Below are 26,701 nucleotides of genomic sequence, written 5' to 3'. Positions count from 1 at the left end.
GTCATCTGAGATAAAATCAGAAAAAATAGGCGTGTCAATTCATCATTTTCAAGAGAGCAGCTATTGTCAAACTTGATTCATGCCGTCGGCGATAAAGGCCCAACATGTAAAGGAAGATAATCAGAGCAACGCTTAATATAATTTTTTGACCATTAGAATTGTACATTTTGTGTTGGTAACAACTAATTGCCTTGGCTCAAGGTTGCCTATGTCACTTTAAACACATTCAACTTAATTTTATGACTATTCTCCTCACGTTTTTTCCAAATAATGTACTGATATAGCGACAAAGAACTTACAAGCTAGTTACTTCTGAGAAAATAGTAACTAACACGCTATTCATAAAAGTAAAAAATTTTTCTGCTAAGGCTGGTTATAATGGAATAAAAATCAGCAATAGAACACTGAAAACTGAATTTTACAATGGCTTCAAGTAATCGGTTACCTATCATTAACCAGTGCAACTTCTATGAAGAAAACACAATTCGAACCGCGTTTGACAAAACAGTGCCAACACGTGTATTATCATTGGTGTGAAGGAAAAAAACAAACAAACAAAAACAAAACATAACAAAACAAAAAACGAGAAAAAAAGCACGTGGAATAAGAGATTAAAAACTTGAAAGAAAAGTTAAGTATGGTTTTGGTAAGTAGTATCAGTGAAGCGAAAGATATGTGATTTCAATGAAGTTTTCAAACTGATACTTGCTTAGACCCTAATATGGACCTAAAATTTTAAAGCTTTAAAAGAGCAAATGATTAATGTTTAATGATTTAATGTTTAACGTTCGACAGTTAATCTGTCGCCAAGTTTAAAAAGTTTCCTGCTTTAGGATGTGCTTAATGTGTAAAGAGATTATTTTAGCTTTTAGTCCTAATAAAATCGATTTTAAGAATTTGAGTGTAAAATTATCATTCGTTATTGAATAAAAGCTATACCTTTTTTTGCACTTACGATATCCAGCATATTGTGTCAAGGGTAACGAAATGGATTTTAAAGCTAAGAAATTAATTGCTTCCAAACCCTCTTCAGTCCCTCATTTCCCGATTTGTCTCTTTGAGGTTTCAAAGTACTGACTGACTTATTATAGGATATATAAGGTTTTTTTCTACTATCAGTGTTTCAGCTATAATCCTGTCGTTCTGATTCACATCGTGGTAAAAAAAAATTAATGTACCCGGGTCATTGGATTGTGGGAAAGTATTGGAAAGCAATTTTCTCTTTCTGCCTTTTAAGACTTAAGATGAATTATAAGTTTGTGAGCGAAAGCTATTGATAAATTAGTCATATTACCACCCACAGATATCTCAATATATGCTTTTTTTGTGTTCTGTTTTCATAGCTAAAAGAGAATAGCTTTTGGGTATTTTAACCCGTTGACAAACGAGCTGGCTAAGAGCGGATTTAAATGTCCTTCCTTTTCTGATTTACCTGAAGATTCATGATGCACTGTTGGTAACACAAATATCTTTCAAACATATGACAATAAACGACATTGTAAAGGGAAGGTTAAATAATTCCGAGGTCGAAATTGTGCTTGCCGCCAAAAGTCTAATTCGATATTTTTTACTTAGCTTAATACCGCTTTTTCCAGTAATTAAAAACACATTAGAAACCTTAGATGTTAAATCTTCAATAAAAGCTTTGTTTCTGCTAAAATTGTGGACTATTAATGCAGCTAATTATGATGAGAGCCCGTTCATGATGCAGGTATATAAAGCGTGTTTGCAGATATTTTTGTAAAGTACACAAGCCCTACAGAAAACCTGACACGACTTCGCGCGGATCATTTCAGCCATGAAAAAGTTCTCCGGTTCTTTGGTTCTGTTGTGCATTGCTGTCTCATTCTTGCTGTTGACTTGTAATCCGGAAGTGGAAGGTGCGGCACCCATGGGTCCAGGCTCCATAAACGTGGCCAAAAGATCCAGATCGGAGGTAAAATTCCCCTTTTTTCTGACCTCAAATCTGCTTTTGATTTGTTGAACACCAGTAATCAGGAGTTTAAGTGAAAGCAAGTTACTGGCAGTCTACCGCTGCCCAGAAGACCTCATGCCGCCCCGCCGTCTGTTTAGCCTGGGTTTCGCCTTACGACCCCTTAACGGGTATTGCCGCCTATGATACCATCAGTAGGCGCTTATGGAAAATGCTATTGCAACCCCTGTTTTGTAACTGCACTTGTAGAGAATGATCAGAGGTGTCTAGCGTTGAGTTAGTGGCCATTGACACGAATTCGATGGCAACAAAACTTGCCAGTTTTTTCTCCACTCACCCACTCGGTTTTTATTTCCTTAGCTTTTGCCCAAACTTTCTTTTTTTCTATGCCAATGTAAACACTCGATGTTGAAATTATAGCTCAGCTTCACTGGTGGCGTTTAATCTGATTAGATGCAAAAACAGCTACCTTAAATCATCTAGTATTTCGAATCAGTCACATAGCATTTTGTTTTGACGGGTGCCATAAACCTGGCTAAATGCCCTCGCCATTTAGATCGATTTTAAACTCCACAAGAAGCCAAAAAAAAATCGCTGTTTTTCAAGAACCCTCTCAAGTAATGAAAACAAAAGGCGACTTATTCCGTAAATGCAACCCAATTGAACTCATACTGTACACTTTTATTTTCAGTTTTTTCATTCTCGAAGGAGCATCTGTGAGGCAGCACGTGCTCTGAATTGCCTGAGAGATGACTAACACTAACAACAGCTGGAAACACGAAGCATAAAGTAACCTGGTCTAAATTGTCAATAAAGTAAATGACTGTTTAATGAGCTCCTCATTCTGATGTTTTTATCCTTGGCTTTACCACCTGTCGCTTTTCACAGCAGTTTTGGAAAAGGTTTATGAAACAGTACACCTAAGCTAGCATTACGAACCCTCAACAGTGCACCCGCGCTAGCTTCTCGTACCTTCAACCCTGTTTAACTCTATCAAAAAAAAAAAGACAGAATTGGCACGGTTTGCTTGACAACGTCTTAATTCCATGAGCCATCAAGTCAGGCTTCGTCTTAAAGCCAAGAAACAATTACGCTTTTTGCCGCAATTCTGAGGTGATTTTTTAGCTGTCTTCAAAGGTGTCCTTCCAAGATCGTTCTAAATGATAATATTTTGCTTAGAATTTTAAATTTTCAGTTTTGACATATTTCAAAAAGAAAATTCACCCAGGAAAGGACACGCCATATTTTTCATTATCTTTCCCATGGTAATTGGGTATGAAGAAACAGCCGCGAAAAAAAAATTATATATATATATGTATATATTATTGGACGTTTTGGTGTATAGCATCTCTGAGTATTTTTACGCGGTGTTCCGTATTATGACGAGCCCGCAGAGTGAACCAAAATAAAAAAAAACGAGTAACTGCTTTGTCTTATACACATCGTATAAGATGGGTAAAGCGGAGCAGGCGGGGAGGCTTGGCACACACAGCCGATTTGGATAAAAAAGGTGCTATATTACATTGGCTTAAGTGCTTTAAATGCAACGCCTCTGCCACAATTAAAGTGCGGAAGAATGTAGTTGTTTGTTGTGGCCTAAAACCAAGGACTTCAGGGAAGTCAAAGTCCATTGACGCCATTCCCAAACAACTTGGTCACTAGTAGTTTGAAACCATTTTACCCGCAGAAGCAGTAATTCAGTACTTTTATTTTTCTTGTCTCTTATTCCCATTAGTTTTTAGAATTCACTCTTGCAGTCAGAATGAAAACGTATTTTAAGATTCTATTTCATATTTGGCTGTTTGTTAAAATTGGTGATGGATTAGTGCTCATATTAACTTGATCTGTACGGAAGGTGCTCACATTGATTAAAAATATTTTGACATTAAATTGTTTAAATCGTTGTATGTATACATTATTACTGCTCTCTGCAAGTAGGATAAACCTTCCCCCAGCTGCTCTTTTCAAAGAAAGAATCTTTTGGTAAATTTATGCGACACGCCGGCTTTTATCTTCCTTACCAACTGAAAAACCTTTCGCGGGAAAAAAACACGGTTTCAATTTCGCTTCAGGAGGCTAAAATCGGGTAAATCAAAGGAATAGTAATTATTTATCGGCAGAGGGAGAACTTCGGAGGTTTTTTGAGGAGGATTATATGATTTCATGGGAAATAAGGCGGGATCAATTGTTGATAGAAAATAGACAATAGAGAATTGATTTTTCCTCAGAAAAATAATTGTTCTACATTCCTCCCCTTAATGCAGTGTGTGACAAAGGTCTATTCACTCCCCTTTGTCTCCTCTCGTCTGTTCTTTAGGAACATAGTTACGCAGGTTACGGTTTTCTGATGGGGTTAGTTATCAATTCTGCATTGCTAAAATGTAGAAAACATATCTTTAATGCTAATTTTTTTTCCTTGTTCGCGTTTTGGCGCGGAATATCTTGTTTGGCAATACCCAGGCAAGGTCTGTAACCTTATTAGAGAGAAGATGCATATGACAATTTTATGTTCCTTTTCGTTGTGAGTGGATGCAGTGGGAACGGCGATACGTGTGGAAGCGCTGTAACGAGACTAAAAACCTGCTGAATGCGATATTAGTCAAACGGTTTTGCAGTTAATTGTTTTTTTGACAACTTCTATCTTTAACGATATCGTTTGCGTAAGTGAGAGATCATAAACATATTGATTTACAGCAACTTGATAAACAAGCAATATGCAAGCTGCTTCATCAAACTACCAGAGACTCCCTTTTTTTCCGAGAATCGTCAGGCAAGAGGAAAGTCATAAGTCGCTCGTTTACCCTCTCCGAAAAGGAAAAAAGCCAGCAAATAATAGCTAAAAAAAGCCACACCGTTTTAAGTGCTTTTTCTGCCTTAGTTAAAATTTGAGTGACCTGATCGTTATATGTAATTCAGTAGATTGACGTATGTGAAAAATTATTGCTACTTCTTGCATTTTGAAAATATGCAAAATGACTGTTTCTGTGGCACCTTTTAAAAGATCGGTTTCTCTAAAGTCCAATCTGCATGATAAAGGGAAGTGTTAGCAACAGAAAAAAAAATGCCAGTGGCTACAATGTTTGAATCATCATAACTTCCAGAGGAAATGTTGTTAACATATTTCGAAGCAGACAGTTTTCGAAAAAAGCTTCTAAAAGGAAGATTCGATGTTCCATTGCATCGTTCTACAAAGCTACCGGGAATTTTCTTGCGAAAGGTTTGTGGGGAAATTGAAAATGGGGAGAAGCTTAAAGACGACTGAGAAACTAATCCATTGATCACAACTAGGTCGTTGCATCTGGCCGAGGATTAAACTCATTTGATAAGTCAGAAAATTGTCGTGAAGGGATAATTTACCAAAGACAAACGTACAGGTGTTTCGATTTGAACTAATGGTTTTTCCTCAACTTTTCACTTAGGCGGCTCTCATATATTTATTTAAAACCTGATATCACGCGTGGAAAAACGATCTCATGAATTTCATCGAGGGTCTCATGACAAATGGAAAACAAGCATTCCAATAACCTCATATTATAAATAAAGCCCATAGCACTTCCTCCTTAAACTTGCTCCAGCACCACGCTGTCTGTTTCTACAAGAAAAGCAACAAGGCGATGGAAGCAAAAGCGGCACTGAACATCTTGTTCCTGTTCTCAATTCTTCTGATGCAAGGATCCTATGTTGAAGGAATATTTGGAACTTCGTGTATTAGAGGAAGAGACACCAGGCAGGTAAATAACCCTATTTGTTTCCTTAGAAACCATTGTGATTCTTCCCAAATTACACCAGTCTGTGGAAACTGAGAACTAGAAAAAAGAGACTAAACAAAGCATTATCCATGATTATCAATTGCATAGGAAATTGGCAGGCTTTTGAGCATGGCAAGGTATTTCTAATTCGTAGAAAGACTCTTCAACAGCTACGTTGGTAATTAAGTTTTTCTTCCTTTGTAGGCGTGCAACCCCGCAAGTAGCATGAAAAGGCATGCACGACGAATCTGTTCGACTGCTCGAGGGCTGGATTGTGATCAGATCCTACGGGACGACTACTCAGGTCATGAGAGCCAGGAACAAGGGAATTTCTAAGCAATAATGCGTGAAAAGTTTAATCAAATCAAACGTCGCTAAGATCATTTAAAATCTAAAAGTAAAGCAAACACAGGAAAATAAAACTTATGTCTGATATTTTGTATGTTTTTCTCCTTGGTCCAATTTCACTTATTATTAATAATCAGAGAAATTAATGCTGTAATAAACGGCGTTCCAAATTATTGCTGTTGATATTACACGGCGTTCCAGTAACTGCCCGCGAACAAATGCCTCATAACGAATAAAAAATGGTGTTTGCAACGCGCCTTACTCACTTTCCCATTCATATTTAAAATGATAAGAAAATACTCTCTGACGAAAAATACGCAGTTAAAAAGAAGTACTCCGCGCAGTAAAGGTGAAGTCAGGCAAAATATACGATGAAAAAGGAGAAGTTCGCCATGCAGTAAAGGAGAAACTGCATAGCTTAACCCTTCCCGTTTCTTTTTCTGTTGCCCCAGTTAACATTTTAATCCACCACAAATAGAGATCATTTTGACATGACGCCACAGCGGCCTCGTTTTTTAGAACCGAACGCAGCAGAAAGGCGGCCGTGTCAGTGTCCAATTCAGTCCCATGGGATCTGAGCTATTTTCTCAAGCAGAACAGTGTCCTTTGTTCCAATAAATTTAGATGGGGGCAAACAGGAAGCCGTTACGGACTCTTGGTGCAGACCAAGTGATCTTACTCTGTCTCATTATTGACGATCTCTTGACTGAACCAGACTTCAAGCGCTGTTTCTCGACTTGTAGGAGTTTATTAGAACATTATGAGAAATTCTCAGTAAGGGTATGCCCTTGGCCTAGTGCAAAATGGGTTCCCCTACTCTTCCCCCGCCTCCCACAACGTTTAAATGCTCTGTCGCCTTTGTTAAATCTTAATGTGAAACAGCTTTCTCAAGAACAATTTTTTAGGGGATTGAGCATTGTCGTTGGATCAAACAAAAAGAGAACCTTATCATGGTTCAACCGTTCACCAGGTTACTCTAAATTGGCCAACACTTCCCAGTAGTCTATTGCGGGTTTTATGATATCTCGCGGGTAACGATCCAAAGCCTGACCATTTTAGCTTTTCGACGTCATTTTGGACTGACTGAGACACATGTCCTCGATGTCATGCGCTGGATAACTGTGGGGAACCGTAATGAATGCGTTTTAGAAAGAGTGAAAAGTCACCAACTCGGTATCGCTCAAACGTCACTCTTTTTTAATTGTCTTAGGCTTTTCCCAAATGATTTACATCAAATATAGTTCCAAGTCTGCTGAGATCCTAAGCCTGCATCATCTTCAGGCTGGTCACGTCGAACTTTTTCGCAGTCTATGCGTCTGGCAATCGAACATATCTGTCTTCTGCCCAGCCTTTTCTTACAGTTCTGTGATTGACGAAATGAGATATGTCACATGAAAGAACACGTACATTCTCTAGAACTTAACTAAAAGATAAGAAAGAACTACCTTTTGATTCAGAAGAAGACATTTTTCAAAAGCTGGTGTAACTAGTTCGCTGCTAACCTAAGGAAGAGTGATGGTTGGTGCTTTCACAAAGCTTGATTTTAGGGACAGAGAAAAGCATTTTTCTCCTAAATAACGCTAGTTTTTAACTAGAACTTGATCATGATTATGAGATAAAGCTGGGTTTGCTTAACTAATATTTCTGATAAGGCAAAATACGTACTCTACAGTTAATAAAACAGAGAAACTTTACCGGTCTGGGATCGTTTTTAGCGCAAAACATTCCAATTCCAAAGCTGTTGTCTATGAGAAGAAGAGACAACATAAGTATAGCAAACACCATTCTCTTGTGCATCGCGTCGACTTTCAGGACGTTAGCCAGGTTTGTTTGTTAAGCCACGATAACGAAGCGGGCTTTTATGACAACCAGATTAGAAAAAAATTCAACTGTATCTTTGTTCTGCAACACCCGCTGTTTAAAAATTGCAATCAAGAGTCCTGCTCATTGGTAAATGTAGTAATTAACTTTTGTTTAGCACATCTTTATAATTGGCTCATCAAAATGCCTCCATGAATTTATTTTTTGTATTAGGCGAATTTAGACTCCTGTCACGTAAACGTCCAATTAGGCGAAAGTTTTTTTTTTTGGTTTCATTGTCTCAAAGGACGGTCGGAGCCACCACACAGGTGTTGTTCTCTACAATATATTGATGATTTCTGACGGTAAAGACTAAAGACTGCGCAAATATAATAACATCATGTTATGCTGGTAGCTCCTTTCCATTCAAAGGCGAGGTGTTGACTGATGAAAGGCTGTCTGCAGAGGAAGACGGGAATTAGTTTGCCTGGGCAGGAGAAAACTTCTTTTAGTCCAGTGTATATTCAGGGTTTCTTTCTTGAGTCGATATAGCCTTAATCATTTTAATTTGTGTTGGCTAAAGATTAGGCCATGTGCCTAAGTTATAGCTTACAATTGAGATAGTCGTATGACGCTACATCGACGGACTTTTGAGCCTATGGAACCTCTAGAAATAACCTCGAAATGAGAGGCAAATAAACCACGTGTGGAAAATGAGACATAGGGAATAGCGAAGATGATGAAGAAGAACTTTGCACAGTAGAACTTGAAATGAAATAAGCAAACTGTTTTCAAGATGGACAAACTGTGAGGTGGCGCCTTAACGCTCGATCGTTTACCTTGCGATCGTTTGCCCATAGTTAAGTTAAATTACCAAGTTTTCATTGACTGGTCAAACCTTTGGAAAGTCATAATCCCATAAAAAGGGCGATTGTTTTTGGCGAGGGAAGGAAGAGACAAATTGTCTTTAGATAGTCTTTTTTAGGAGGGCAAATCTCTATTGCTTTGTCGCGATGATTTGGGCAATATAAAAGCAAATAAAAGGAAGTTAATCTAAATTAGCAAATTTTTTTAAGGTGCAAGTTTTTTAAAAATTTTAACAAGCCTAAATAACCTCTCTTAATTTTTCTTCCCTAATCTGACTGCATCTATGGCATCTTTTGACTCTTGATGGTAGGGTTCCTTTTTTAATATCTTTTTGTTTGCTTTTGACCATGCTACTCCTTTCCTAGTTCTCACTAGCCGGGTAGCCGTATGGTGCCTGCGACTTTCTGATGGATACAGGTGTATTATTCAACTTCATTTTCTGGAGCTTTTAATCATTCTTTCCTTCAGATCGGTTAGCGTCTAAGTAGCATAAAGAACGACAATGAAGCTTACGCCATGTGTAACGAGTTTCCAGCTGTTTAATTTGAAAACAGGCCTTAAAAAGAGCAGCAAATTGTCTTAGAAAATTGATAATTTGCTTTGGCACTGTAGACGAATTTCCTAGAGTGATACATTCCATGAATGGATCACCATTTTAAAGGAATATGAAGTAAAACGCAGAGGAAAGAACGGAAAGTACCAATTAGAAATTTAGAGTAGAGAGATATTTTGAGGCTTTTAGCAGCCTTGCCAAGTAGACGTTAATGAACCGAAAATTGACAGGCGCCCACTGTGACCTCGCCTTGGTGTTCAAATTTATTCAATGGCCAATGGGAGAATCCCTGCTGATCAAATAGATGGACGGATTGATGCATGCGTGCATGGAGTAGTGGGTATATTAAACATCAATTTATCATAATCAAGCAATATATATACCAAAAGGTAAACGTGGTAAATGCTCCATTAAAGAAGATTGTAAGAGCGTTAGCGCCTACATATTTAGTTAGCCTGTTGTCTCCTATATGGGGCGCGTGAATGCGCCTTTACGCGGGTAATTTATTCAAAATGCTCTTGCGGCTTCCGCAGTTTAAGCGATCTTCGCTTCCCATTTCCAGGGCTGTAATAAATTTAAGTGTCATTTATTGGTGATTGTCTATTTAGGTTTTGTGTCTCTTTCGGCTTGGGTTTTTCTTTACTGTAGCCTTTGTTTTATATAAATATATTTCTTTCAGTTTTAACCGCACGCTACGCTTAAGTATCGCTCTACTGCAAGGTAGACCGCACTGCTTTTCAAGTCAATAAAGATTAAATGCGTGTTAATTTGTCATTCCTGGTGTCGGCATCGAATCCGCTGTGTTGGCAGTTATAAAGATAATCCGGGAATAACAACTTGTGCATAATTTTTCCTAAACCAATAACACTATAGCTCATAACGAGATTGTGTGAAATGTCGATTTCATCTGCAACTCTTAAACGCTTTGAATTAACTTTGACGGTGTTCCAAAACATTAGGCGTGAATGAAACAGCCCAAAACATGCGCGCGAACTATACAGGAAACGACTTTTACCCTGGATATCATGCCGGGCGAAAATCGTTTAAGTGCATTCTGAAATTGGCATGAGAAGACACACAGGGCTTGCACTGTAAGTATCCCGGAGAGCTCTTTACAATAGACCTTGTGCATAATTGACTACGCGCGCGGTGAATTGTGGTCTTAGTAATCACGCGTGTGTAAACATTTCAATATGGCCACTACTATGGCCAAACGAAGTGGAGGGATTTCACTTCAGCAACAGTTTGATTCGATGACAGAAGAAGATATACTAAACGCTGATGCAAGCGGTAGCGGTTGGACAAAATCCTTGGAAAAACCGGCCTCATTTAGTCATGAGAAGTTGATGAACAAGCTGGTGAGGAATAGCGGAACTATGCCAGACAAGATGGCTCCAAAAGCGTATCGCAACATGAAGAAAGGTTATGGGCTGTGGAAAGAGGGGTATGTGAAGAACACTCTTGTCAAGGCTGATGTTTCGGCTTACAAGTTGTTATTTTTGGTCAAAGCTCGTGTTAGTGCTTCAATGAAGAATGTTAGCTATCTTGCTTATGTGCACTTGAATCAAATTAGTGGTGCAGTAGAATATACCAAGTGCCCATGCAAGGCAGGTCAGGGTGGCTGTTGTAAACATGTGGCTGCCCTTTTGTATACCATGTTGGATTTTGTTAACTTGAACTTAAAAGCTATTCCCACTGAGCTCACATGCACTCAGCTTCCCCAGAAGTGGAATGTACCTTCTGGAAGTTCGAAAACTTTAGATAAAGCAGTAAAGTTTGATCATCTGCTGTTCGAAAAAGCTGATGTTAACCCTTTCACTCCCAAGATCTAATTAGTAATTCTCCTTACTATCTCCCATACAATTCTTATGATGTTAGTTCAGAGAATTTGGTATTGGATCAACTAATAATCCCATCATTGATATTCTTCTCTATTCTCATCACCTACCTGCTTGATATTGTATTGATATTGTAAGGAGAAATTCTGTCTTGGTCACTTGTGGGAGTGAAAGGGTTAACAAGACAAGCAAGAGGTGTTTAGTTAAAGGAATTAGCGTTAGTCGAGGCGTGGCGGGTGTTGTCACGTACGATCCTTGCGAGGTGTTTTTCCCGACACTCTTCTGACAGAGGAATGTCACGTAATGAAAGCAAACCAGAAATGATTGAAGAGCAACTTGGGCTTTCACATATCATCAAGTTCATTAAAACGAGCATTGAATTTCCTGCACATCAACAAGCCTTTGTTTTATACTTTTACACCGATCACGAGCTCATTTGTGTTTCGGAAATAGATCAATTAGCTACATAATGATGGCGGAATTTATGAAGGATTTTGAAGATGAAGAAGAACGAAAAGAGCGAGTTATTAAATCACGAAAAAACACTCCAGAAGAAAGAAACAGACAGAGAAAGAATGGAGAAAGAGGAAACAAGGGAAGCAAATGCCGAATTCAACGAATAAAAATGTTGAACTACAATCACTCAACCGCGAAGTGAATGACTTGGTGCCTTGTACTTTTGAGGCTAAGGAAAAGAAACCGCCTCCTTCGGACCAACATTTTGAGCCATAAAATGTGAAGAAATCCCGTCTCCACGCGCTTAAACCAGGCAGTGAAGAGAAGAAAGAGGCCTTAGGTGGTTGCTCAAGAGCTGCTAAGATGATTCAAAAGGCTGTTGGTGCCGACGCAGTTGTCTCGCAGAAACCTCGTGGGAAACGTCATCAAACCTTTTGAATTGGAAAAAAAAACCACAGCGAGCAATGGATCCAGATTTGAACCCAAAGAACTCAGGCCAGAAAACATTGAATACCTGTCTAAAAATCCAGTTGGGAGTGGAAGCTTTGGACAGTGTTTTCTCGGGCGCTATCGAGGCATCGACGTTATTGTCAAGCAAATGACTCACAACGAAACTTCAGAGGATGAAGAACGAGCAAGGAGAGATTTACTCCACGAAGCAAAGGTCGTTTCTGCTTTGGGGGACCATCCACATCTACCCATGATTTTTGGTGTTGTTACAAAAGGCTCACCATTATGCCTTGTGACTCAATTTCATGGTATTCAGCAAGAAAATGTAACTCTCGATCAAGCGGCCGATAACAACGCAGTTACTAACGCAAACTGTATTTCTATATTTAAAAAGATATGCAGTGTTTTAGACCACGTGCACTCTAAAGGATACCTTCATAACGACATCAAAGGAAACTATGTTGTACAAGAACGGCCCTCAGCCTCTGGGGAATTCAGCCCAGTTCTTATTGACTTTGGAAAGAGCCTTAAGGTTTCATCTGTTACGTTGTACCGCAGAAACGGCGCCGTTATGAAATGCAAAGGGAAAAGCTATTTAGTCCCTGAGGTTGTTAGTGAACGACTCTATAGCGTTGCCAGTGACATTTTTTCATTGGGAAGAATGCTTAAGGCGATATCGTCTTTGTTGGGCTTTTATGAGAGGGTCCGAGAATTGGTTAAAATGTCAACCAGAGATAAGCCGTCAGAGAGACCTAGCCTTTATGTTTTCTCTGGTAAGATTGCTGATGTTAAATTTTAGATGTAGTATTTTCCAAGTCAGCAGACCTAATATCAGATAGAATCGCATCATTGCATAAAATCTCGCCTTCTGATTGGTTAACGAAGCGAGGTGTTTAGCGGGGCTAAGTGATGTTGTTTCGCATCCACGTATACATAGCAACTATAAGTAATGCTGTTTTCTTTTTATCTTGTTTTTATTCAAATATGTGATTCAAGGAAAATCCATTACTTGGCTCGTGAATTCCGCGTTAAATTGCACTTAAAAACCGATATCGCACTCATCGCTTCGCGTATCGTTTTTCGCGTGCAATTAAATGCGGAATTCCCTCGTCAAGTAATGAATCTTCCTACAATAGTTTCATTCAAAGTTCAGTTACTACAATTTCAGCGATTTTAAAATGAAGGACAACTTCTTCCCCATGATTCTGCCACAAGAAATAGTTTATGACCCAGCTTACGTGAATAAGAACCTATTGACGACAGGATAATTGTAAATCACTTTTTATCAGTTTATTACCCTTAACGTGTGAACTAAATCCGATTTTGAGAGGACAAAACGGCTTTCTAATGACTGCTAGAAGGGAGAAAATATCTTTCGTGATTGGGTGTAATTCCGTGGCACATTCAGTTTCTTGGCGATCGCTGCCAAAAAGCTGTAATGTCGTCTCAAAATCGGAGCAATTTTGTCCGTTTATGGACAAAATTAGGCATAACAGTGCTGGTCAAAAATAAAATATTTCCTAACAAAAAGTATCATAGTAATATCTTTGTGTAATTGTTTAATTCCGCCACGTTATTGAAAAAAGGACATTTTCTGTCTTTTAAAAATTGCTCATTTAAATAAATATAAAACAAGAGGAATAGCGGTAAAGAAATACTCAAGGTGCAATCGAATCGAAAAAAGCAGATCTAACGCAAGAAAAATAAAAGTTGATAGACGAAGTGAAAGCGAAGACAACAACAACAAGTTTTATACATACTGCATCTGTTTTACAAAAGGTCAAAAGGATTAAAAAAAAACATTCAGAACAACATCAGAAGCAAACTTGGCGATTAACAGAACTTTAAAACTTACCCCTTCTACCGGTTTGGCTGATAGTACTGTTTAAAGTTCTTTTAGACTCTTAAAGCCAAACATTTCTTATTCACAACCTTTTGTGAACATCGATGTAACGAACCCCAAAACATGATGAAATGCCGCTGTTGTCCTTCTCTTCTAGTTTTTGTTCTTGTAATCCACGCAGTACATGTACTACGCATCACATCTTCCGAAGATCATGCAATAGTTACGAATTCATTAATGGGAATTGCCGTCGAGAGAAAGGTCGACTTGTCTTCCTCGATATAGTTTATACTTCCTTATTCTTTACTAACACATTCCCTTTTAAAATTCGCTGTTCCTTCGCTGACTTCCCCCCTTTTAAAATTCGCTGTTCCTTCGCTGACTTCCTCAGGTGTGTCAGTTGAAGATGGGTGACCAATAACTTTCACGCTGTTCCGTTTGTACTTCTTCCTTTGTTTCCACATTTTTGATCTTCTTCGCATTTCCTCGACAGTATGTTTTCTAAATTTTGACATCTTGCAATGCTGAGATCCGATGCAATAACTTAATGGTAAGAGTCTGCCGGCTCAGTTAATTCAAGTTGTTATGGGATTCGTTGTCAATCGGTGTTCTCTTTGAAAAAAAGGTTGGCACATGAGACTTCGTTTCTTCTCACATTTGCTAATAAAAGGGACCTATTGTTTGCGACAATAGCGGAATTTTTCAAGCTTGCGAGTCACGCGTCATTGATTGAGAGCATTGTTTCAAATTGTTATAACTAACGAAAACTCGTAAAAGTGAGAAAGTTCATTGACTTCCGACTGCCGACTTTCGGCACGCCACACATTAGCAGAGAAAGTCGATCATTGCTAAGTTACTAGACAACTGTTTTGACCTTGCGAGAAAAAAATGCCTTTTTCAGCTCCCTGTCAACTATGTACAAAGAAGTTTAAAATAGGTGTTTCACTGAAAAAACATTTCGGATTGAAACACCAGGAAAGGAATCTCAAGATCGCGCAATTTTTGGACGAATCAAACAGTCCATGTGAACTGCCAAAAGCAGCAGCACTTATTGACGAAGAAATGGAAGATTATCTCAAATGGCTTGGGGTTCTTGTGGAGGGAATCAACGGATCACTGGTACCGGATCACCCAGGTAAATGCTCTAACCCGCAAAGCGTTCTTTATTTTGGTGTGCTTGGACTTACACACTTACACCTAACTTTATTTTCATCGAAAGGAAAATGTTGCCATGTTGATTGCCTTCAAGTGCCACAGAAGTACTTCGCTCATTTACTCTGTCGTTTGGGAAACCCTACGGTAGACAGCGTGCGCGATGCTCCTCATGTCCGTCAGCCGATTTTCAAGAGAATAGCGCGGCGCTTTTCATATAAAATTTTCAATGAGGAAACCTTAAAGCTAGTGTTGGAAGAGCAAGACCTGCTGCAATTTCGGCCAAAAGCCTTATTCAGAAATAGCGATAAAGTGCCTGATATCTCCGAAATGTCAGAAGAAGCACTAGCTTATGTAAAAGCGAGAGCCAGAAAGCAGGACTCAAGACCGACAAGCCGCTCGCACCTAGATATTGGTCCAGGTGAAGGTCGCTGTACAAGGGAATTAGAATTGATATGGTGGCCGAGTCTCTATTCACGTTGCTCAGAGTACGGCAAACTTACTTTTCCGGCGCTTTTTTGTGAGGAAGACTTCATTATAGTTACATTCATTTCAATCTTTCCAAGGCTGAACAAGTAAGTGCAACGTATTTGAAACAGATGTTGCGTTCGTTTTGCATTTGAATTTCTAATTTCTTTAATCATCGTTGCGTGGTATATATATAGGGACTCTTAAGATCCATCGCTTCGTTACAAGGGTATACTGTACACTGTTACATGCCGTTGTTATTTACTATTAACGTTCCTAGAGCAAGAACGCATAGACGTTTATGATCAATAAATATTGAATAATAATTGTATTTTTTTTAGAGGAAGACTTCACATATATAGTTACATATTCTTTTCAATATTTCAAAAGCTGAACAAGTAGGTGCAAGGTATTTGAAAGAGATTTTGTGTTCGCTTTGCGTTTGAATTTCTGATTTCTATAAAATCATTGTTACGTTGTATATATACAGGGACTCTAAGATCCTCGCTTTGTTATTGGGGTTTACTGTACACTGTTATACTCTATTCTTCTTTACTATTAAGGTTCCTAAAGCAAGGATGCATACTCGACGTTTATGATCAATAAATATTGAATAATAACTGGAAATTTTTACTCTGCTCTTAAAATTCGGCTAGATTACTGAACACCCTGCCACTCGTTTGCATCTCATTGAATAACAAAAGACAATTCTTTGTGTATGCTTCGTTCTAAAAGCGTTTCGACAAGTGGCCGGGTATTCTGAATGTACTGCATTCGATCGATAAATTCGTTCGCTCCAAGTTCCTAAATCAAGGACCGTGATGCCTTACGTTTATGTTTAAAAAAATGTACATTACAAAATGCTCACCGGTTGTTACGGTATAAGTCGAGCTATTGGTTTCGCGTAGTGTACTACTTAGTTGAAATTGTTGTGGAGTTTGACTTTCACTGCTTAAGTTTGTATGAAAACAACTTATATCGAAACAACCAAATCGACAAGAAAAAATAACTTAAATCTTGGAATGTTAGTCAGCAAAGCACGCTGCCTGTTTGCGACTCGTCGCAACGGTAACAACCGGTTTCGCTACTTGTCGAATTCGCTACCGCCTGGTTCGCAACAACTTCGCTACAGATTACTTTCTGTAAACCACTTAGTCGATTTAGAACAAAAGTCTTTTAGTGTATTTCTCATTCTTTAAAGCTTACCCCTCCGAGGGTGCAAGTATTGGACTTTGCTAATAGGTAGCGACACGAATTGTAGGTAGCGAACTCGAACGTAGCGAATTTGACAAGGAGCGAAACCGTCGTAGATCGTCGCGTCTCTTATAATGTCATTATGCTTCAGAAATAAACAAGAAGATTCACCCTGAACTATTTACATTTAAGCAACCTAATCGGAACTAAGAATATTTCAGAATCCTAGAATGATATTTGTCATTCTTTCCCGCATCGGCAAAGCTGCACTTTGATTATACCACAGTAGGATTTGGTCTGAAAGTAGGTCACTCACAGGACACTAAAAGAGAAACAACAAGTAACTGTTAAGGTTTTAGTCAAACCGGAAGAGAAGTAAGACTGTTCATCATTGGAGCCAAACAAAAATAATAATGCTCATCATGATTGATCCCACTATAAGTCAAAAATTTATTAGGGAACATTTTTTTAATTTTAAAATCTTACTTCCCTGTGCAATCAATTGAATGTTTTTTTTTTCTTCAACGTAAGTTACTAAAAAAACAAACAAGTGTTGGTTGCCAAAATGTCTAAAAGAGTAAGGAAATAAAATCGCTTTGTTTCAGCAAATCAGCTTTGGGCAATTCTGTTTGTGGTTGAAAGATAATGTATTCCTCAGTCAACAGTTTCGTAGTGTTAGATACAAAGAAAGTTAGACTTACCTTTCGATTTAAGAAACTCTCAAAAAACAGCATGAAAATACTCCACAGTCGGACCCATTTTCTTGTTGCGGCACCTGCGTGACCAAGCATTTTTATTGATGTCACTTTGAGTAAAAAGATAGCTAACTAAAACCATCATTATCGTCCCCTTTTTACCTCACAATTGTGACAAAAAAATCTTTACCCCTGTTGGTTCAACAGCGTAGTCTTCAATTTAAAAAGGCACATCTCAAATTCGTTCACGAGCAATCCCTCTCATCAATGCACAACAAAGAACTAGAAAAATACTTGCGCGATAGGGGTGTTCTGATCACTGGATTAACGTCTTACCTTGGGGTAGTATAGGGGCATTGATTCAGGGGTGAAGTCAGGAACAGAACTCTCTCCCTTAGCCAACCACTCCCATCTTACGAAACTGCGAACAAATCAGAATAGAAGGTTTAGCCTTAAAAAATACAGCCGCAATCAAAATTGTATTGGAAACAAAACGGGTAGAGGAAACGTTTCACAACTATCACTGCAATTTAATAAGTTACCTTCGAATCAGGTCTGCCTCTCGTTATCCTGACGAAGGACAGCCGTCAAACCCATCCTCCGAGCCATAGACGATCGAGTCGATCGTTATGATTGGAGCCCTGCGAATATCAACGACAAATAAAGACAATACTTCGAAACTGCAAATTTAGGACAGACTGTTTTTTCTGACACTCCATTCGGTTAACAGCTATAGGACTGAGCCCCTTATAATGAAACAATGTTGATGTATATTACAAAATATTATTAAGGATAAACTGTAAATGTAAACCCTTATAAGAGGTCAAGTGAGGTTTCTGTTATCATGTATCTAATTATCAACAAGCAATTCAACTACACACCTCTGCGAATTTTTGTCCATTCGTGCTTTTCCAACCAAAAAGGGTAGGTTATAGATCAGTGCCAAGAACCAGTGTCCGCTAAAACGAAAAGAGATTATAACACGGTCAAACTAACCCTGCTAATACAGGCATTGAGGGGGCCATAAAAAGTGTCCGTATTGACGGGGTGAAGAGAAGTTGGGCTTTCTTTCCCCGGGGACAAAGCAGACTGTCCGTAATAATGAGAAGCGGGGTTTGACTGTATAGTTTAATAAAAATCAAAGAGGAGAAAGGGAGTGTAACTGGCTAAAACTTAAAACACAATAATTTACTGAGTACCCAGAACAAACACTATTTGTACATTCCTGTCAAACTCATGGGAGTCATTGCCTGTCCTCACCTGAAAATTATTACGTTCACACTTACATATGTATAATTCAGTGACTTTCCCAGATTAAATTGCTTAACTAACAGATTAGAGAAACAAAAACTGAGCATCCCCGCATCCCCGCATCCCCGCATCCCCCACTAACTGTAAACATTAATAAATTGTAGAAAATACCTTCTACAGACAGGTATGAAGAGACACATCTCTTCCTTTAACTTCCACCCACAACCAGCAAAATAGAAGGTGTACCTGCCATCCTGTTTACCATTCTTTGCTGAAATATAAATTTAAACTTTTCTTGATATTCCATCTATTTCCTAACATGAGCAGGTATTGAAAGAGAACATATAACTGTTACAGTTACCAGTTCACAAACTGTATAAACACAAATATTGTATGCAAACAGTAGAAAAAAAATACATCAAGAGGAAAGGCCATCTCAGCTCTTTAATCAAACTCTGGTATGCAACTTAAATATTGTCTTAAGCAGTATTACAGGCCATTAACTCAAAATACCGCTCCATATATATATAGCTATATGCATTTGTAAAGGCAACTAGATCAACAAGGCTGTGTTCTTAGAAAAATGAAAGAGAGCCCATTGCTTTTAACATGTTAAATCCAGGGTGTAATCAGCAAAGAGAAAAAGTAAGGTGCCAGGATCCAATGGGTGCAAAGCACAGCATTGAAACAAGCAATCCAATTCACGGCCAATTAAGAATTAATCTAACAAGCTACCTTCAACTGATTTTATAGCTTCTCGACAAAGGTGCAGGAATAACATTCTCTCAGTGTAGAAATGTACCAGCATTTGCTCAACTGCAATGTAACAGATCATAAAGGGAAAGAACAAAGGAGAACAGATTATTACCATTTTAATCAAGATTACTTTAAAGACTAAAACAGCTAGTGCTGTAATTTCATTACACTTGATTTTAAAATTGTTGTGTGATGAACAGTTTGTTGACTAGAAATTTCTTTTAATGCCAACTCATTTTTAGTCTGTGCCACAGATGAAATTAAACTCTAATTAATTCTGTCTGTAAATCAGTATCAAAATCCTTGTTCTGGGCCCCCCAACTGTGTCTCAGGATTTGAGTATGTGGCATTTGTCAAAGCCATTGTTGGTTTGCTGATCAGGATAAAAGGAAATTCAAAACACACTTGTGGCAATTTGGAGTCTGTTGGGGGTCAAGAACAAATGACCTCAGCACTGCTTTGCAGACGTTACTAGCCATGGTTAAGGTTATGTTTCCCATGGCTAACTCACTTGAGGATGCTTCTCCATGGCGATCATGGCTTGAGGCTTTTAGCCAAAGTTGGCATTGCTCCTTGTGGGAAGCCTCAAAGCCTTGCTGACTAAATTCTCTCATGGAGAGAAAACGTCTCATTAGCATGGGTGCATGGTCAATCAGAAGATGTCTGTAATCATCAGTTCCCAGGCTGCTCCCAAATAGCTCTCTTAACAAGAAACCCCATTCTTTGCACTATGTAAAAATGTTAAAAATAAGATATACATTTAAGTGGTATAAACGGTATGTTAACCTCATTTTGAAATTTGCTTGCTTAACTAACTGCAACAAAATATGTGGGGACTTGCTTGTTAAAATATACTGGGCAGATGAAAAAAGTTCTGGGCGGAAGGTGCTTGCAGAGGATGATCAATAACTGAACAAATACAAACTGTATTTTAAATAAATCTTAAAATACAAAAGGTTATAATTTACATTATTTTCTTCCTTGAACCCACCCCTGTAATTGCTACCATATCTAATAAAAACCCTTAAAAATAGACACTGCTGATGAGTTGAACAGGTAAGTGATAAAGACGTGAGACTTATGATTTATGCAATGTTAAAAATAAACATACCTTGACATCAAATAGGTCAATCTCTTCTTGTTCTGTCTCTTTAAAAACTTTTTCACATGTCATCAGGGCAATTTCTTTCCATTCTCTGCACACCTAGAATTTAATGTTATGCAATAGGTTACAAACTAAGAATGTATTAAGGCAAATAAGTCTTTCGTTAAGACTCAGAGACACTCCATTTCAATTAGAAGCAGTACAAATTGATGTGTTTGGCATTGATTTACAAAGAATTAACAATTTTTGGATAAGGTTGAGCAAAATATCGTGATTTGTCTGTAGCAAGCAGATCAATTAAAATCAAATTGATCTGCAAGACACAGACAAATCACAATATTTTGTAATGACCAAGTTTAATTGATGTTTTACCATTTGATCACTGAGTTTGTTTGTTTTTTTTTCAAAGTTGAACAACACTGCACATGAGCAGACCATTATTTGCAGGACACATGTTGGAATCTCTGCCGATGAAAAGGAAGAAAAATTTGCAACGAATGATAATAATAACTATTGGATGTTAGAAAATATTATTTGGAAATGTGCAATATTGTTGAAAGCTTGTTCACGGCATAGGCAGTGTTTCAGATATTGACCGAACACATAAACAAACAAACAAAAACAAGAACTTTTGACTACACACATGCTACTAATAAAAGCAATAAAATAACTCACAGATAACTCAAAATTGGCTTCTAATCAGTAAGATCAGTAATTACCCTTTTCACCAATTCCAGTTGTATGTTTGCAACAGAGGTCAAGAGTGCATCCTCTTCTTTGAATAGTGGCTTTTTGCATGACTTGCACAACTTCTTGAAAAAGACATGTAGCTCATCCAACTTGCCTTGCCACTGAACAAGGTGAGACTCCATGTCAGCTTTAATGTTAATAACCTTTAACTAAATAAGACACTGGGTTAAACTGCACCCATGGGTGTGCCACCTAAAGTGCAGCCAAAGGAAGTTACCTTTACTAAATAAAACACTGGGTTACACTGCACCCATGGGTGTGCCACCTAGAGTGCAGCCAAAGGAAGTTACCTTTACTAAATAAAACACTGGGTTACACTGCACCCATGGGTGTGCCACCCAGAGTGTAGCCAAAGGAAGTTACCTTTACTAAATAAAACACTGGGTTACACTGCACCCATGGGTGTGCCACCTAGAGTGCAGGCAAAGGAAGTTACCTTTACTAAATAAAACACTGGGTTACACTGCACCCATGGGTGTGCCACCTAGAGTGCAGGCAAAGGAAGTTACCTTTACTAAATAAAACACTGGGTTACACTGCACCATGGGTGTGCCACCTAAAGTGCAGCCTATGTTAGTTGCCTTTAACTACAGAAAATACTGGGTTACACTGCCTACACACCTTCCTATGTTGCATTTGCTTCTGAGGCAATCTAGGCATGTCTCATCTGGAGCAACATCATGGCATTTGCAACCCTGACAAAAACAGGTACACTATCAAACTGAATAATAGTACATAATGTTGAATAAGTTAGAAAAATTTATAATTTCAGATAGAATTACACATTTATCATGCTTCCAATTATCTTCAGAGTTCATGCAGATTTTTGAATACAAAATTCAAGACTTTTCCCAGACCTTTTTTCCAAAACATCAATTTCTTTTTCCAGACTGAAGGTTGTCAAATAGGTGATCAATAGAGATCTTGAAAAATGCAGAAACCAAGCTTCTTTCATGATGCACTGCAAATGTACAGTAACCATGGTGCAATTATGAAACTTCTCATTCTGAGATTGAATGTCTTAGCTACAGGCGAGATCGAATTGACCACAGGGAAAAAAAAATGAACTTATTAAGCACTTTTTGTAGCTATAAAAAAACTCCAGACTTGAACTATATTTCTAGACATTATCTTCAATTTCAAGACTATTTCCGGGTCTGGAAAATCAAGACTTTTCAAAGAATTTATGACTCTATGTGAGCCCTGTTCTTTTTACAGTACATGTATTCACACTTTCAGTGATTTTTAAATGTTTTAAGGCAGATTGACCTTTAGAGAAGTACTGTACAGCATTAAAAGGTTTTGACTGAATTAAAGCTACTTGATGTTTCTATCATTAGCTAAGTATTTTCCCAAATATTGGCAAAGATCAAAGTCATCTGAAATCACTGTAAAAAAAGTTGATGAACTGATGCAGCACTTTTATGTACCTCAACTTTAACAGCACAAGTTGCAGTTGCCCTATACTAATTTCTATATCATTTGAGTACTTTACCCTGATCGCATTGCAGATGAAACAGAACTCCACACTGACACCTCTACCACCTAACATGAATGAAGCATTCGTCTTCTTCACCAAAAGAAGTACCAAGGTCTTTTAGTCCAGTACAACTAAGTTTGCTAACAGAAATGGGAAAGCAAAAGTTAACATGCTAAACTTTCCAGAAAATTAATCTCTAATGTATCTAAAGAAAAGGGTAGTCAAATCAATTTCTGACATACAATAGTAATAAATTCCAGGTTTTATTTCTTGCTGCTGCAGTTAAACCTTGAACATGTTTTACAACATAAGAAAAACTCTTAATTTTACTATAGTTTGACTACTGCTTCAATCTAGTTCTAGTCAGACTACCAATTGGGTAGAAACACAATAAATTGCTATAAATAGTATCATGAACAAGAAGTTGACTTTTAAAGCAAATTCCAAGACTAACATTGATTCTTACCCAGAAATTCAACGGTGTAATGTCTACCATCAACTGTTATTCCTTGTTCCTTTAATATTTTCTTCTGGTGGTTGATATCCTTAAGAAGAATCTTGAGGTGACCATTTAATGAGAAACTTTTATCACTTTGCCAACCCTATGTTCCTCAAATTTGAAAAAATGAGTTAAAGTACCACTTATTTTCCTCATATATATTTTTGAGTTCTTGATGAATAAAGCTCTACCAGTTCAAACAGCATCTATCAACAGAATTTCATGGGAAAAAACTTTAAAGACTATATTTTAGATTTACACTTGGTGTCATGGAATATTAATAGGAAGTAGGGCGATGACCTTATATATCAATGGTCCAGGGTTTGTCACTATATAGGAGCCGGCTCCCAGCATATTTCACCAGCTGAAAAAGAGCTTACCACTGGCTCAAATTGCACTGGAAAACAGACATAGGGTAATTTTGAAGACGCAGTTGAGTAAAACGCCCGCTTGACTAATAAAAAAAAGCCTGCTTATCTTTTCCTGTAATAGGCTTCGCTTACGGGAATAACTGAATAAAACAAAAGAAAGAGCTGGTTTAAACATTGAGGCTCGCGATGGAATAGTTCTTTTTTTGTTCTTTTATTCCCTTAGCCAGGGCGCCAAGTATGAATATTAATATACCGACACAAGACCAACGTAACTAAACATCTTACCCGCGTCCTTCCGAGCCCTGTGATGTTTATCACGGATTGCCACGTTTTCGACGAAACTCTCGCCATCGCCTGGAAAAGGACAAGCTTCCAGTCAGGAACTCTCAGGCACGCCACGTACTTCGACATTGTGTCGTCGCCAACTAGCTCTTCCACACTCCTCTTTACTCCCCTTTTTACAGCCACCTCTTCGACAATTTCACTGACGATGGCCTTCGCTTCTGGGTCGCCAAATGCACACATGTTCGAAAGCACCATCGCCAAACTTTCCCTGTTTCTTTCGCACACGTCATGCACGTCCTTGATGACGCGACTGCTTCGCTGCTTCATCAACAGCACCTTTTCTGGAGTATCCAAATCTTCCTTTTCGCTGATCTCCTTTAGATTTGGGGAAACATTCTTTTTTTCAGCTCTTTGCGAGTTTCCACTGTTTGGGGTGTCATGGCCACAGATGATGTCTTGTTCGTTGGTGTCGTTGGCATTTCCAAGCATCGTGAAGCACGTGGTCGTTCTTTGTTTGCTTGGCCTTCTTTTTTTTTCGTCGACAGACATTTCACTGAGATCTACTGAGTTCAGCAAATCTCTCAGCTGGGAAATGAACTCAGAGCTTTCTGAAGAAGAACGGCGAAGTAGAGTGGTTATCAACCCAAACGAGGAACAGACAATTTCCGTTGCATTAGAGGATTTCTTGTTCGAGTATTGGCGGCCATCTAGCAGCCGAATGTAGGCACTGTCGATTCTTTGAAAATCGCTTGGAAAACTGGCGACAACAGGCGACCGCTTAAAGTATTGCGTCGGCGTTGATCCACAAACTTTCGAACTAAGAATGAACCAAGTCAATTGTGGACTTAATTCAGGGCTGATGACCGGAGTGAAGGGCGAGAAACCCTTCCTGGGTGCCATCTCTGCTGCTACCGAATCACGCGTTTGAAATACGAAACTGCAAAGAAAAGATAGGCGGGCTAAAACCATAACATTCGAATATCGACATAGTAACATTATCCAGCTGCTAACTCGAGAGTGTTGATAACTTGAGCTAGTCGGCCCATGACATATTTAATGAGATTAAATCAGATTAATTTCGGGATTATCACACCTGAAAAAGACGAGCCCAGCGGGCTTAATACTTACAGTGCAAAGCACTTGTGTCTTCTCATGTATCTGCGCGTCGCACGTTTGTCTCTGATGTACTCCATGATATGGCCAAGAAAATCCTCAAAATTATCTTCTGTAGACTTAAAATATTCGACAGGGGAGCACCTGACAACCTCTACTTATGAATTATATACGCCGATCAAAGGGCGACTAAATTATTGGCTTCCAACGCAGGTACTCGTTGTTTGGGTTTTTTTAAGGGAGAGGAGGGGGTGGGACATTAGCGTCATGGTCATTTGCTGATGATTATTCCCGGCCTAAAGGTTGCAATATTTAAAATTCAGGAAGTTTCAGTATGAGTCAGTGTCGAGTCTTAACTCCCCCTCCCCTTCCCCCTCATATGGTGAAATGACCTAACTATTGATAAAACGCTCCCTTGGGTCCAATTATGAGACCCTAAACCATTTCTTCCAATGGAAATTTTCTGCAGGTTTTGTTAATGCATTATATCCTTTTTCCCTTGACTTGCAGAAGAGTTTGTATTCTGATTTTGCCTAATAATTGAATATGAAGTCAATAATTACTATTTTGTACACTAAAGAAAAAAGGCAGGGAAGTTGATGTCGGTAAATAAAGTTAGGCTCACACAGAGTATCTATATAAATGTTTGCCACATCTTGAACGTTAAACTACTCTCGACTCTCGAGTAAAAAAACAAATTAAAACTTGCTGTTAAACACAAAATTCATTTCAAAATAGTTTTATTTCAACACAGTGGACTCTTTCCTTCCTATGTCGGGTGAATGCACACCTCTCCGGCCTCGCTCTCCCATTTGAAATGTGTTACTCGTTGTTTGACTTCAATGAAAGAAGTACGCTTTCCACGAGGTCAAATTTAGAAAGTTATAAATAAACTACATCTTAATTTTCTTAAGAAAGATATTCCAATTAAAAACGGCTCAGAGTCAACGTGCTTTTCATTTTGAGGCTAATTTGTTTTTGAACTGAAAGCATATGACACTAGTTGACAATTTTTCAGCTTCTATAAACACTGCTGTGCCGCTCTGGTGGGCGAGTGAAACAAAGGTTTTATTATTCAACGTTTTTTCATGTGTGGTATTTTGGAACATAGATTAATTAGATTTTCTGGGAGTCTGAAATATTAGAGCTGCAAAGTCAACCATACAGGCTTCAAACCCGTTGAATTAAAATTGCAGCTCTAATCTTTCAAGAGAGAGATGGAATCATGTACTTGTAATTTATTAAGTGTTTAACTTTCAGAAATGTCGTCTCTTTTTATAATGGGCGTCGATCTTCTGTCATTACTATATCAAATTACCTGAAATTCAAGTCTTTTCAATTTTATTCGACGCCAAGCCCGTTGAATTATGGACGCACATTCATTCTGCGAGGAGAACAAACATTGTGATGTTAACAGTTAATATCAGCATCTAAGAAATCCAAGATCATCGCATAAACGTCTAGTTTTAGCTTCTTAAAAGACGTCTTTTCTGTTGATGTAGATACTAAAGGTCTATTTTTTCTGTGGAACCGCTGCGGCCAACGTTTTGAAAATGGTCTTCTCCCTACAACGGGAACTTTCTCAACAACGATTAACTTTTAACAAACGCTACATTCCAACAATGACTGAGGGCTTAACGTCAAGGCTACTGCCCTTATGCATCCCAGCCACCAACTTATCCGAAGATGAGTTGCAAATGACTGTGTGAGCAACAGCGCAAATCAATAATGAAATTTGCTCGCGA

The 26,701-nt window shown here is 38.4% G+C and overlaps 1 protein-coding gene, 2 long non-coding RNA genes and 1 pseudogene across 8 annotated transcripts; 3 read left to right on the top strand and 1 right to left on the bottom strand.

Moving 5' to 3' along the window:
- Positions 1-1,730: 1,730 nt before the first annotated feature.
- On the top strand, positions 1,731-2,767 carry LOC131772398 (uncharacterized). The gene is made up of 2 exons (XR_009339257.2): positions 1,731-1,936; positions 2,625-2,767. It is a non-coding gene; the product is annotated as an uncharacterized lncRNA (long non-coding RNA).
- Positions 2,768-5,484: 2,717 nt separating this feature from the next.
- On the top strand, positions 5,485-6,117 carry LOC136282327 (uncharacterized). Its single transcript, XR_010718203.1, has 2 exons — positions 5,485-5,664; positions 5,887-6,117. It is a non-coding gene; the product is annotated as an uncharacterized lncRNA (long non-coding RNA).
- Positions 6,118-11,560: 5,443 nt separating this feature from the next.
- Positions 11,561-12,793, top strand: LOC136282309 (uncharacterized; annotated as a pseudogene).
- Positions 12,794-15,613: 2,820 nt separating this feature from the next.
- LOC136276755 (uncharacterized) lies at positions 15,614-25,092 on the bottom strand. Of its 6 annotated transcripts, none has more exons than XM_066169821.1 (13): positions 23,155-23,980; positions 22,704-22,828; positions 21,830-21,903; positions 21,178-21,309; positions 20,465-20,557; positions 19,865-20,081; positions 19,333-19,413; positions 18,769-18,868; positions 18,228-18,305; positions 17,889-17,987; positions 17,683-17,767; positions 17,353-17,426; positions 15,614-16,973 (listed from the first exon to the last, which is right to left on the bottom strand). In XM_066169821.1, exons 3-10 carry the CDS (start codon positions 21,866-21,868, stop codon positions 17,912-17,914), a joined length of 816 nt encoding a protein of 271 aa, XP_066025918.1. In that variant the 5' UTR covers positions 21,869-21,903; positions 22,704-22,828; positions 23,155-23,980; the 3' UTR covers positions 15,614-16,973; positions 17,353-17,426; positions 17,683-17,767; positions 17,889-17,911. The 6 variants fall into 6 exon arrangements, with proteins under 6 accessions (XP_066025918.1, XP_066025919.1, XP_066025914.1 ...); XM_066169822.1 differs by having other exon boundaries at positions 17,889-18,001; positions 18,229-18,305; XM_066169817.1 differs by lacking the exons at positions 15,614-16,973; positions 17,353-17,426; positions 17,683-17,767; ... (5 more) ...; positions 20,465-20,557; positions 21,178-21,309 and adding an exon at positions 24,972-25,092 and having other exon boundaries at positions 23,155-23,290; positions 23,844-24,780.
- Positions 25,093-26,701: the final 1,609 nt, after the last annotated feature.

This window comes from Pocillopora verrucosa, chromosome 7 (genome assembly GCF_036669915.1).
Source record: "Pocillopora verrucosa isolate sample1 chromosome 7, ASM3666991v2, whole genome shotgun sequence".
Classification (NCBI taxonomy): Eukaryota; Metazoa; Cnidaria; class Anthozoa; order Scleractinia; family Pocilloporidae; genus Pocillopora; species Pocillopora verrucosa.
Note: the sequence above shows the minus strand (reverse complement) of the source record. Positions and strands in the feature narration are given on the sequence as shown.